Source organism: Columba livia, chromosome 4 (genome assembly GCF_036013475.1).
Source record: "Columba livia isolate bColLiv1 breed racing homer chromosome 4, bColLiv1.pat.W.v2, whole genome shotgun sequence".
Classification (NCBI taxonomy): domain Eukaryota; kingdom Metazoa; phylum Chordata; class Aves; order Columbiformes; family Columbidae; genus Columba; species Columba livia.
Genome location: NC_088605.1, coordinates 9,904,971 through 9,918,561, shown reverse-complemented (window position 1 = coordinate 9,918,561; position 13,591 = coordinate 9,904,971). Strand labels below are relative to the sequence as shown.

At 43.1% G+C, this 13,591-nt stretch overlaps 1 protein-coding gene across 2 annotated transcripts in view; it reads right to left on the bottom strand.

Annotated features, from left to right (window-relative positions):
• Positions 1-11,584, bottom strand: part of FAM193A (family with sequence similarity 193 member A) — a 78,795-nt gene extending 67,211 nt beyond the window's left edge. For both annotated transcript variants that reach the window (XM_065060396.1, XM_065060395.1), the window contains exon 1: positions 11,074-11,584. In XM_065060396.1, the coding sequence (XP_064916468.1) occupies positions 11,074-11,340 (267 nt within the window). In that variant the 5' untranslated portion in view covers positions 11,341-11,584. The remainder of the gene's footprint in view (positions 1-11,073) is intronic.
• Positions 11,585-13,591: the final 2,007 nt, after the last annotated feature.

Here is a 13,591-nt window from a genome sequence, read left to right as displayed (position 1 = left end):
GAGTAACTTTCTTTAATGGAATTTTTCAGTTCTTGAGTATAAAGGGAGGTCTAATGCTGGTTAGGATCCTCTGGGCTTTAACATAAAACAGAGGCAGACTACCATAGACTTTTTCAGCTTAGCTGTCAAATCGTTAGAAATTCCTTATCGGCAGGAGGACGAGCCAATCTCACCAAGAAGTAACATCATTAGGTGCAACCCGCTGAATTCAGAGCTTGTTTCAGAACCAGTTTCGCATTCAGACAAATACTCATTTTTATGTCCTGTCAAAGGCCACAAAGACAAGTACACATTCAGACTTCTATGTGAAAGCTCCACTTGAACGTAAGGAATAAATTCCCACAGGCCACTACTAGTAATGTTTTAACAGTTAAAATTCCTGGGGACCAGAACAACCCCCTAAACCTTACACAATCACTACATTTTTCACCTGATCGAAGACAAAAACATAAGCTCAGAATTACTTTAAATATTGACATAAGGATATTCTTCTTCATTCTTATTATGAAGACATAAGATACAGCCATCAAGTTTAAAAAAATGCAACAAGAAGTCTAAATAATATTCAAAGTATGCATGATTATGTGTCATGATTTCCCCATAATTCTTAAAACCAGTAGACTAGGTCGCCAATTACAGCACTTCCGAAAGCATTAAATAATAATTAATACTTAACTTAGTTACTATGCAATATTGCTCAGTACAAAGTTCCTCCTAATAAAGGTTTCAAATTTATAGCTAGTGGAGGATACCGTACAAGTATGGTAGCCAACAGAAAAAAAAGTGTTTATTTTTCAACTGAAAGCATAAGAATCTTTTTCAAAGCAATGTATATCTGAAAAACATGGAAGTTTCGTTTAGTCCACTGTTATTCCTGTGGTTCAAACTCTTAGCCAGTTATGACACTAACAAAAAACCCCAGCCAGCTTCAGGCTGTTGCTGCAAGCTGTCTCAAATCACAGCAGACATCAGGACAATTCCCTGCAGATTCCCTGAAAAGAAACGGAGAATGACAGTATAGTGGAGATGAAGCTTGAGAGCAGCCAGGAAAAAGAAGCAAAGCTAAAATACAGATTATCACAGATAAAACTGCGAAGTTACTTCTAACAGTAAAGGAGTGTTTCATCTCCTGCTGAGTGACAAAATAAAACTTTAATTCATCTGAAGACTATTGCAGTGAAGATTTGGGTTTCAACTACACATTATTTATAGTCACAGATGAGTTATGGCCATTAAAATAAAGTGGTGAAAAACTGCTAGTGAACCTCAGCTAAACCACTAACTTGCCATCTGTCGTGGCAGCAGCTTATTGAAGATAAGCAGCCTGAAAGCATTATGGCAATTAAGAAATCTTTTGGTCATTAACTCCACACCAATTAAACACTAAAGGCTGGCAAAACTGTACTGTGGCTCAGAACTGATTTTGAAGGCAAACTCGTCTGTTCCCAATGACCAGTTTCACCATGACACTTAGTGTAGAAAAAGACCTTTAAACATTTACTCATACACTTCTCTGTCCATCAGCAGCCCTAACACGTGTGTATGTGTTCTCCTAATAAAAAAAAAGTACATGCACACATACCAAGTATTTCTTTCATGCCTGCACTTACACGTCAACATCATTAACCGACACTGAAAAATGCCATGTTTTAAAAAGCTTGGATACGTGCACACACACGTGTGGACATGTACACACACATACTCGCTCACGCATCTGTCCACCAAAGTGTCTCTGGGCTTGCATCAACATGAGTGTTATCCAAATGTAGAGCCTCACATCCACCTCTGTGGAACACTCCCTACAATGAGTTTTAAACAGTCAGCTATCGCTTTTAATATGGTTACAGAATTTGAAAGAGGTTCCTTAACTTGCTGCAGTATTCACAACTTAACCGAAGCCTGCCCATGAAAACATATTAACTCAAGGTAATTTTAAGTAACATTGTTTGCTGCACTCAGATCAATGGGGAAAAAAAGCACTTAATATCAGAAAACAGCTGCACTACCATTGTGTACAGTTCAGAGTTCTGCTCTGAGAGCTAAAGCTACTATTTCTGCACATAGAGGGAAAAAACACAACAAAACACCACACACACAAAAAATAAAACAGAAAACAACCTTTTGCTTGAAAAAGAAAATAATCTCAGTTTCAAAGCAGAATCACTTTAGTGCAAAAATACAGAAGATACAGAAGAACTCCACAAGTTTGCCATGCCCCCAGTGCACCAAGTCCATCCACATCTCCATACAGCTGTGTGCACCAGCTCGCTCTCTTTGAAAAAAGCCTGCAAGAGCAGAAGCAGGGGGCAGAGGGTGGCAGGGCGCCTTCCTTTTGTTTGTAAGGAGCTGTCATTGCTGCAGTCTGGCAGCACAAAGCTTAAACCAGAACAGAAGTCGAGGTAGAGGCTTGCAGCATGCTGCAGAACATAACGTGTACATTACATTTAATAGAGTTACCAACAAATTTGACTGCTACACACAATGAGATATACCGTAATAAAGAAATACGGAGATTTTTAAAGAGTCATGGCTTGCATGAATAGACTTCTTCCAGAGGTAGGATTCAACTGACAGCTACCTTTTCTTTCCCTGACTTTACAATGCTGATATAATTAAGTTTATTTTAGATGTCATGTATGACAGACACTCAAAACTTATGAAGGACGTGACCAAAACTTGTCAAGTTTAAAAAAAAAAGTTACATAATGTCATGCTCAGTTAATATGTTCAAGAGTCTTTATTTCATGAACTCACTTGCCCATTTCAAAAGGCTAAACATATTTCATGTGACATCAATAATGCTTGCTCTTTGACAGCTTTCTCTCCCCATTCATGTTCACTCTTCTCCTACATCATCCAAGAGGAAAGAAAAAGAGCCATTTTAATCTTATTCTGTCCTTCCAAAGCCTCCATCCTTATTCACTAACCACAGACTTCTCTTAACGTATCAGATCTGTAGTTGCCACCTGTTTCTTCTGACAGAGAATAAAAGCAGACCAAAAAACACCAGTCCCTGAGAAAGCAATATTTTGCTACACACAAAGTATATCCAGATGCTGTTTCTGGGTCTTGTTCAGACTTCAGTGAAGGCGAGGAGCAGGAAGAGTAAACTACACAAAAACACCTCTCGATTATTTCATTGTTCTCCACAGAAGTATTAAAAGCATCAGCATAGACTTAAGTTGCCAGTGTTGACATTCCTAATTTGGGAAACTACAGATAGTTATGTCTCCATGAAGCCCTTCCCAGTTTTATAGGACAACTGTTGGATTTAATTACTATAGCTAACATATAAACCATATATTATTTAATAAACAGATATCAATCACTGTAGTTTTATATGCTAACAATGCATGTATTTGTACACAATCTTTAGAAAGCTTATCTCTTCAGCATATTCACAGATTTGGGACATAAACCAACGACTGCTCAGCTCTCTACATTGCTTAGTTTTGCTTTAACCTTTAAGAAGAGAAGCTGCTATTGCCAAAATGAGCAACAACTGACTTATGGATCAAAGTGAGCAATGGAAGCCATGACTAAACTCACACTTTTGGTAGTGCAGGCATAATTAATATCTAGAAGAACAAGGATGGGCATCTGAAAGTTTAGATCTTGAACAGTGGAGTTCCCTGGGTTGCCAAGCAGACACTTCTACCCAGCCTGTTACCTTTTCCCAAGGAAGACAAGAACCAGCTATTTAGAGCAACAAACAGTGCCCCAACAGCTGATCACATCCTCCATCTGTTTGCAGCTCAACACAGACCACTGAACTGCTGCCAAACAGTTAAAAAACAAAAAAAATCCAGCAGATTTTTCTAAGAGCAACTGCCATCCATGCACACTCCCAGAAATGAGTCTCCGCTGCCTACTGCAGAGTGGGGCTCCTGGTCCCTCCTCTCACCACCAGTAATTCACCTCCCATAGCCATGTCCTAAGAAAAGTAGAAGATGAGACCACAGGAGAAGCCCAAAAGCCCAGATGCCCTGGCTGACAAATCTGCACTAGATTAAGGCAGCCCAAAGCTCCAGACTTCAAAATAAGGACTTCTGTAACCCTATAAAAACTGAATTATTTACCTGGATGACTGTAGTCTTGTGTTTTTGAAGTTCCTTAAGGAGCAAATACTTGACAAAGCTACTACAAACCAGTTCAACAGATCAATGCATTAGGAGTATTGTAAAGATCTGCTGTGTCTGAGGAGTTAACTTTGTAGTGTTGCTTACAGCGGCATGTCCCAGAGGCACCTGCGACATACTTGGTTTTATTTTTCATTTCCTCCCTATAAATGGGCAAACCTACTCTTTCAGTTTTAAGCAATGACATGGGGGGGGTCACTCATCCCAATGTTTTTGAGTTACTTCTTTTTTTTCTTTAAAAAAAAGGAAGGAACCATCACTGAAAAGGCAAGTCGAGGTTACGCATGGACTCCTACAGAGGTTTTTCATACTATGCAACTTGGGGCACCCAGTTTGGACCAAAGTCCCTCAAGGCTTCCTTTAATAAAGATTGGAGTGAGAAAGCCACGCTACAGAGTGATATAGAACAGGAGTTCCTCCCTCTCCAATGTCTTATTATGTTCTATCATTACTAGGAATTTTGAGATGGAGAGAACTACATTTGTGGCTTGTGCAACAGAAGGTAAGTTGATTATTTAAGAACATGGTCAAAGTTCACATTCCAATAAAGTTTTTCTCCAACACTATCACTGGACCAACACGAACAACTTCAGTTCAACAGCCTCAAATAGGCTCACAGGCAACACCAGTAATTTTTCCCCTAAAACCCACTTCATGAAACAGTGCTCAGACTAACTTCTGTACCAATACTGTACCAATCATGTACAGGTCTAAAAGCAACTGCACATTCTATATCAAAACAAAAAAAACCAAACTTCAGGAAAATGACTATGTTGCTCAGACCTATTTTTAACACTATTTCTGATGAGTATCCTCACACAGCTTGGAGGCAAAGGTCAATAACGTCATAGGCTGCCCTGAATTTTTACAATATAAAATTAAGTAATTCTCATGTCAAGAAAATAAGGATTATTTATTTTATTCCATTCTCAGACAAGCTTCAATTTCGGTAGTTCCCATAATAACACTAAGAGTGGCAGCATAGATGTCCTTTCTCAGTTGAACTCTTCAGTTGAAGAAAATGAAATCTGCAACTTGTAGATTAAGATATTAGCAGAGAAAGGGAACTGAACTGTAGCATTCTTCTATTTATTTAACTCAATTTTTTCCTTCTGCTTAATTATGCTCGGAAAGTTTCACATAAGAATTACTCTCAAAACAGAGCAGTCCAAAGCAACCTTGGTTGCTATTAAAATAAAAAAAGTTACCAAAAGAAAGGAAAATACAGGAACCGGTCTCATTACCTTAATACAAGAGGATATATAGCCTCCCCTCCCACCAGTGAAGGAGCCCCAACAAATACTAAATCTTCTCTGATTACCCAGATCCATATAAACCTGAAACACTGCATAGCACATCCATGAAGCCCTGTACATCCTAAACAAAGCAAGTTTATTTCCCGGTTATTTCTCCTAATTTCTCCACAACACATCTTCAGCAGACCTGTATTTGTTAAGGATGAACGCTGCTACACATAGATCAGGGTCTAAACATAAGTCTTGTTGGCACAAAACACCATCAAACTGAATTTCCACATGCACTTGGCTCTCCTTGCCAGGCAAGGAAGTCTGGATCCCTTCCCTACATAGGCTGTACAGGAGAAGGGATCTGAGGGCTCCCTTCAAAACAGAAAACCACTACAAAAGGATAAATACTAAAACAAAAAAAATTAATGTGGCATTAAACATGTAAATGAAGCTTCAGGTACTGTTTGAGATTTAAAAAAAAAAATAAAAGGCAGGACAATAACTGGACAGAACCCTAAATATTCTCATTAATATACCTGTATTTCAGAGCTAACTTTTCATATTAATCTAGTTCCAAATTCAATCAACAAGGTTTCTTTTCCACAGTCAGGAAATATAAGGTTGGAGGTGAAAGGAGACACTATGTTTTTTAGAGCAAAAGATTTTTCTCTCCAAATTCCTCTCTCTCAAGCCTTTTGCAACCAACACAGCAAGGAAAAAAAACAAAAAAAATACAGAAAAATCCCACAAACCTTTGGCTTCACACTCATAATCAAATGTCTCATAACAAAGCCATAGGAGGATCCTTAACTAGTACAGATAAGACCCTACTGAACCAGATGCCTTTTTTTTTTTGGACACAGTTCGCACATGTTTCATTTAACAATTCACAACCGATTATTCCGGTTATCAATTGGCCATGATGTAGCAGGTGCAGGAGGTGGGGGAGAAATGGAGCGCTGGGGAATTGGAGCTACGTCAAGGTCATGAGTACACACAGGCACACGCCTCCTAGAAGCAGAATTACAAGATCTGAACGAACCACTAATATATGTGTCTGTGTTCTCATCTATTAACTGAAAAAATGCCTTAACTGATCACGGGAAGAAGCTAAGAAAGAGCTATTAATGCGAATGTTATGCAACCATTAAGCTTGTTGTAAAGTTTGAAGTGTTCTAGTTAGATTCATTTAAGTCACAACAGATTATCTTTCTAAATTAGCAAGTTAACTCGACCATACCACCTAAACCCAATCCTAATAGTTTCATCCCATCCTGTTACATCTCCTTTTATTAAAAATAACAAACAGAGCATAAGCTCTTCAGGGCAGGGACTGCATGTCTATTAAAAAAAAAAAAGTGAACTGCATTTAGTCAGAGGAACAAATGTGCTACCAGACTGTCAAAAAGACTTATTTTTCATGCAGTAAGTGTTACGACTGTTTGCAAGTACCTGTTTCCTCAGCTTGAAGAGTGGAGGTTACAAGACTATTTAATGGAATTTATCTAGTTTACCCGAGCTTTGACAACAATTGGCCAAAATAAGTTTGCTTTTGGAGAGAATGAGGTTCTACATAAAAGTACAAAAGCTAGCTATTTGCTGAACTTCTGAGTTCCTAACAAAGCTCCTCTTTTGTATACTATCAATATTTCCTTTGAATGTTTGAATCATAGAGGGGGAAGAGAGAAAAGGGAAAATCTCAAACAACAAATCAAGCACAAATGTCAGTAAAATGCAATGCACTACAAAGCTGCTGAAAAAAATGGTCTAAAAGGTAGCAATGTATGGTCTGCCATGTACAGAATACCTATTTTAAAAGCAGTATCTCGTAACAGAGGAATAGTCCAGTGAAATATTTAATAAAAATTCTAAGCCAGACAGCTCTCAAATGTAAGGAGATTTAGTACATTACTATACTTGACAAACAATACTTTGAAAAATGCAAGTGAGAGATGCGTAAAATGGCTACTAATTTTTTCCCCTTAATAATGTAAGATTGGTCAGCTCTATAACAAAAACTAGTCCTGTAGCTGACCAGCCACTGACAGGCAACTCGTCACTCCAAAGTGCCTGAACATATTAAGGAACAGCCAATTTTACTACAGTATGAGTTATGCAGTGGTTGATAAAGTCAGATGCCTCTCAGCATCAATAATCCAACTGTAGGTCAAAAATTTATAGGATCAAATTATCAAGACCTGATGCAATGCATTACTGAATGGAGAGGGGGGAAAAAAAAGCCAAGCAAGATCTATTTCTTTAAATATACAACATTGACCTTCAAAATATATATTTTATGGTTACAAATTATTGTTATTTATAGGATACTTGACTCTTCACTCCATAACATCACCATAAATAGTTCTGTAAGGAAAAAAAATACAACTTCTAGGGAAGTCCTGCAGCAGAACCACACAACTAAATGACTTTGTTTCCAACTGCAGTTATAGTCAACGCAGTGACAGGTTTCCCAAACTGAGATACTCCCTTGCGCTGAAGCACTGCCAAAGCATCCTTCATTTCACTATCATTCCAAAACATCTGACAGGGCTAGAAAGCATGAATTTGGATGCTACAAAACGTGTATGGGGCAACGTAGCTTCCAGGAAGATTCCATTAGGAGTTGCCCACTTGCATCCCAGAACACGCCTTAGCACGCACTCTAATGCAGAATTTAGCCTACAGTCTTAAAAAACCCTCCAGATAAAATGGATAAAACCTCAATTAAAATATATTTGTTAGCTCTAACAGGCTTAGCTAGAATTTCAATACTGGCATATGTGCTTTTAGTTTCAACCATAAATATAGCCGTTCTAAAACTCTGTTCAACCTGTTTCATAAAGCACATGTAAAGTATACCTCATTCTGAACAATTATTGACACACAAGATTGCGGAGCACCCATGTGATCATTCCTTAAACATCTTGTTTCACTCTATATTTCAGACACGTTTTGGAAGAAGCATCTAACAGAACATTAGTAGAAGGATGTGCCCATCACATCCAGACTCCATGCCTTAAAACCAGGGAAGTGACAGAAGCCAGAAACAGAAAGCACGCTAATAAGTAGAAAACATTAAGCTGTGCAGAAAATAAGAAATTCTGGTGGGTTTTTTTAAGGTTTTATATATTTTTCAGAAGGTAAACATTCAAATTTGTCCAGCACAGAACTGACTGATGGTTTCTCTTACCCACTAACAAGAACTTTACAATATTATGTGTAAGATGAAAGTAAAGCATCTCTGGTTACTACTTCACAGCTGTCAGTGCGTTGCTTACTCTCCATCCAGCCAAAACAAATATTGCACCTAATTTAGAAGTGATCAGTCATGTCAAATAAAGTTTTCTTTCTCAACTTCATCCAGAAACAACATATGCTAGTCTTTCACTCAAAGAAGAAGTCTTGTTCTGACCATGCACCCTTAACCAGCAAATTATTAACCATTAAGGAGATCCCATTTTAATGTAAGTAATAGTCATGTAATGATGCTTTAAAGTTTCATCTTTGCTTTCATCTTTGAAACAAGATTATCAGTTAACTTTTAAGTACTAGCAACTTTCATATGCCACCACGGTTGAAAAGGTATTGAAAATGTCAAGAAAAATGTCACTGAAACGAGTATGGAGGAAATAACACCAACTTTAAAGGAGCATTATAGAGTATAAGTATTTATCTTTCAGAAACTGAGCACACGTACTTATCCATCTGCAAAATCTAATTCTAATATGCTTACTGTTTGATTAAATGAGGTCTATGTAGCAGGTTTATACTAGTTTAACTCACTGATCTAACAGACTTCTTAATTCCCTGTTTCTCCACCAGTCTTCAGAAGCACTCGTACCACACTGCTAAGTGAAATGGAAATATCTGACAAATTGCACACACATCTAAGAATATAAGCAAAAAAGATCAATTAGGACAAAGTTACAAATGTATTCGAAATAAAATGGTGTGCATACTTCCAAGAGTATGAATAATGTATGACTACATATAATATACAGAAGTATTTTCCTATAAACTTAGTGCTGAAAAACTGTATTTAGCTTTGAAGATATGACTTACGCTTTCCAAGTGAAGACTCAGAAATTTTATTAGGAACTACCTAGTCTGAAAAAAAAGAAGAAAGATGAAGTAGGAAGACTAGAAGTGATGCTGCCTTTTTAAGATGAATTTCAGAAAATTATCTGATAGAGTGCAATTTGGTTAGAACCAAAGTCCTGGACTACACATAACCACAAGATATAAATGGATCAAAATATCAGGGAGAGTGGAGCCTTCGCCATTTGAATCACATCACGGTGCCATTCTGCATTTCACTCCACCGCTTGTTGTATATCCCTTTGCATGATCATGTTTATTCCAACACCCAGGAACCTGTGCCTGGAAGAGCTTGCAATCTAAGGTGAAAAACAAAACAAGACACATCTTCCTGCTGGAGGTTTTACTAGAACAGAGTTTAGTTATGAGCTGCAAAGTTACAAACAAAAACTTGCACACCTCTCTGCCATTATGCACGTAGATCTTCTGGATATCTAAATCATGTAAGGGCTACTGCCCCAAAAGGAAATTATGCCTGAAATAAATGTCAGATTCGAAACAACATATAGAAATGGTTGATCTAAAGCACTGTTGATTTTAGGTAACCAAATATAAGAGTGTAGAAAGACAAGTTCATAGAGGTGGGAAAAAATAAATTAATCACTAAATTTCTTGTTGACCTAGCAAAGCAGATGGGCACAAACTTACATGGCGAACAAAAAAAGCTATTTATTACATCATGGTATTTCAGACACTCTACATCACAAAAGCCATTTCTTCTATTTCCCCCTCATAGTTTATGAGAGTGAGGAAGGAAACAGAGCAGGCTGTATGACATACACATGGAAGTCTGAAGATGCTGTCAGCCGGAAACACTTTTATAAATATGATGCCTAAACACAAGCTTTGTATAGATTAAAAAAAAAAGCAGGTAACCTTTATGAGAGAAAGGAACATTAACTTATTTACTCTTTTGTCACTTGAGCCAGTAGGATACCTAACTAAAGGCGTAATCCCTGACAATTTTTCTTGGGGAAAATAAAATAATAAATTAAACCACACAATCTGCTCCCAATAAATTTCACTATATTATGAAATAATAAAACAGATCTAAATCATTCTGAGGCACCAGAGTGAAAACCACAGCTACAATGAACCTCCTCAGCTTAATGAAGTTGTCTGCTACAAAAAGGGCTCTAATATTAATAGAAAAAAGATACACAAAGCTATATTTTTGCTTTTTCAAGGCCTGCCCAGCTATCTCTCACAGCTTCTCCACCGAGGTGGAACCCAAGTCTTTAGAAGCCCCAAGGATGGGCAGCCTGGAGCTGGTTGCTGCCGGGATTTCGGGAGAAGCCCCAGGACGACACGGCCCCGAGCAGCCTGCGCTGCCCTTCCCCCACAAAGGGTGGGGAGCCGGGGCCGCTGCCCAGCCCCACCGCGCAGGGCAGCGCTGCGAGGGGCCCAGCGCTCGCTCCCCCCGCCCGGCCGAGGGCCTGGGGCCCACACCCGCCGGGGAGGGCAGGACGGGAGGGCGGATGGCGCGGCCCCCCCCGCTGCCAGCGCCCCCCGCCCGGGTGTGTGCGTGTGTGTGTGCCGGCCCCGCCGCAGCGGGATGTCACCGCCGCCCGCCCCGGCGCCCCCCTCACCTCGCCGTGTCCCGCCGCGGCCCCGCCGCCGCCCAGGGCTCCGTTGCCGGCGGCCGCCGCCGGCGCTGTCAGCAGGCCGCCCACCGCGCTCGGCGAGGCGGCGGCCGCCTGGGTCGCAGCCCGCAGAGGGGCCGCTCCCGCCGCCGCCCCGGCCTTGCCCAGGCCGCCGGCGCCGCCGCTGGGTCCCGGCCCGCCGGTGCTGCTGAGGCCGCCGCCCCGCTTGTTCTTCCGGCGCTTGGCTCCGCGCTTGGCGTCGGCCGGACTCATCGTGCCTGACACCCGGGCAAGGGAGGAGGGAGCGGGGGGGAGAAGGAGGAGGAGGAGGGGAAGGGGCGCGGGGTCGCCGCTAGCGCCCGGGAGCGGAGGGGACGGGCAGGGCCGGGGCACGGGCCACCCCGGGCGCCGAGGAGCGGAGCGCACCGACTGTCACGGCAACGGGGACTCCCTCGGCCCCAGCGCCGCTGACCAGAGTTACCGTCCAATATGGCGGACACAAGGGGAAAGTGATCCCCCTTTACGTCGGGGGGCTCCCCCTTGCGCTGACGGGAACCCGCCCCGCAGGGCACGCTGGGATGCGTAGTTCCCACGCCCCCGCCACAACCCGTCGCTGAGCGGGACGGCGGACTACAACTCCCGGCGTGCACTGCGAGGTCCGCCTGGGCGCGGCCGGTGAGCTCATCCGTCCCCGCGGTGCCCGCTGGGAGCTGCAGTCCCGCCGGTCGCCGTTAGCCCCGCCGGCCGACGTTGCCACCCCGGCCAAGGGACTACACCGCCGCCCAGGAGCCGGCGAGCACCACGTGACGCGCCTCTCCCCCACCCCGCGCCTTAAAGGGGCCGCGGCTCCCGGTTGCTCCCACTGGGAGCTGAGGCGACAGCGGCCGCGTTCCGTCGGAACGGCGGGTGGGCAGCGGCCCCGCGGGGAGAGGGTATCACCCGCGGAAGGGACCGCAGCCCGCCCCCCGCCGCAGAGAACACACCCGCCCGGTGCGGGACCGCTTTGGCGTCACGTGTCGCGTGGTGCATCCGGCTTCGTGGGGGATTCGGCCGTCGCCGCAGCGCTCCGCACCCGCGGACACCTTCCTCCCCAAGCCCTGGGGCAGGCTGGCAGTGGAGGTCACAGACCTCAGGCCCGTGGCTGGGGGCCCTGTTCCACAGCTCTAATTGCCCTGAGGCCTTTGCTCATAGAATCATAGAACAGTTTGGGCTGGAAGGGACCTTCAAAGCTCACCCAGTGCCACCCCTGCCATGAGCAGGGACATCTTCACCAGATCAGGTTGCTCAGAGCCCCGTCCAGCCTGGCCTGGGATGTCTCCAGGGATGGTTCATCTACCACCTCTCTGGGCAACCTGGGCCAGTGTCTCACCACCCTCAGTGTAAAAAATTTCTTCTTCATGTTTGACCTGTGTGGTGATGAGGAACAATTCATACAGACATAGACAGAGACGCACACACACGAAGTTCTTGTTAGCAGCAAGACCAGAGACAGGCAGAGCGAAGCCCTCTTTTACTAACAGTTCTCAATTTATAGGTTTACAGATATAGGGTTGGACCAAGAGGTTAGACAGTTTTGAAAAGAACACTATCCCAAACACACCACACTCATGTTGTGACTGTTCTCAGTCACGTTCCCATGCGTATCTTGTGGGCAGCATTCTGACCCACTCATTCAGATGCCCAGGCCCAACATTCATACATCATACCTATAGGGGCAGTTCTCCGACCCGATATATCATTCTCACTGTTCTGGGTTGTCGCTTCTTACACTCATAAAAAACATACTTCTGTATAATCTGTCCATGGCTCTTTAGCTGGAACTACACATCCTGCCATTCCCACAAACCTGAATCTCCCCTCCTTTAGATTAAAACCATGCCCCCTTGTCCTGTTGTAACACGCTCTTCTAAAGTCTGTCCCCATCTTTCTTATAGGCTCCTTTATACTAAGGGAAGGCCACAATAAGGTCTCCCTGGAGCCTTCTCTTCTCCAGGCTGAGCAACCCCAACTCTCCCAGCCCATCCTCGTGTTCCATCGTGAGGCGGTGGCCTCAGCCATGGGGCTCCTCACACCTGAGGTGCTGGCCCCTGGGTTAAGTCAAAGGCAGCTCTCCTGTACCCCAGCTCCATCAACCACGGCAGCCAGGCTGCTCCTCTTGCCATCACCCCCTGCCCCCACATTACAAACCGCTGCTGCCATCACCATCGGTTCCCCTGGTTGTTCCTTGCAGTGCACTTGCTGGCCCAGGAAAGATGAACTTACGTAGTGCTGGGCTTTGACGTGACTGCGCGGCATGGTATAAAAATAACAGATACAAGCACGTTATACCTGCTGATAACTCAGGGCAACGTAAAACTTTATTGCAATGTTACAGCTTCGATGGCATTGTGTGGTAGCAATGGTGTGTCGGTACGTAGTTTAGGGGCACCAGTGTATTTGCCTTTCATTCACCATGCTTAAAAGGTCAAGGAAAAGCCTGATGGTGTTCAAAAAAGACCGGACAACGTCCTCAGACACATGATGT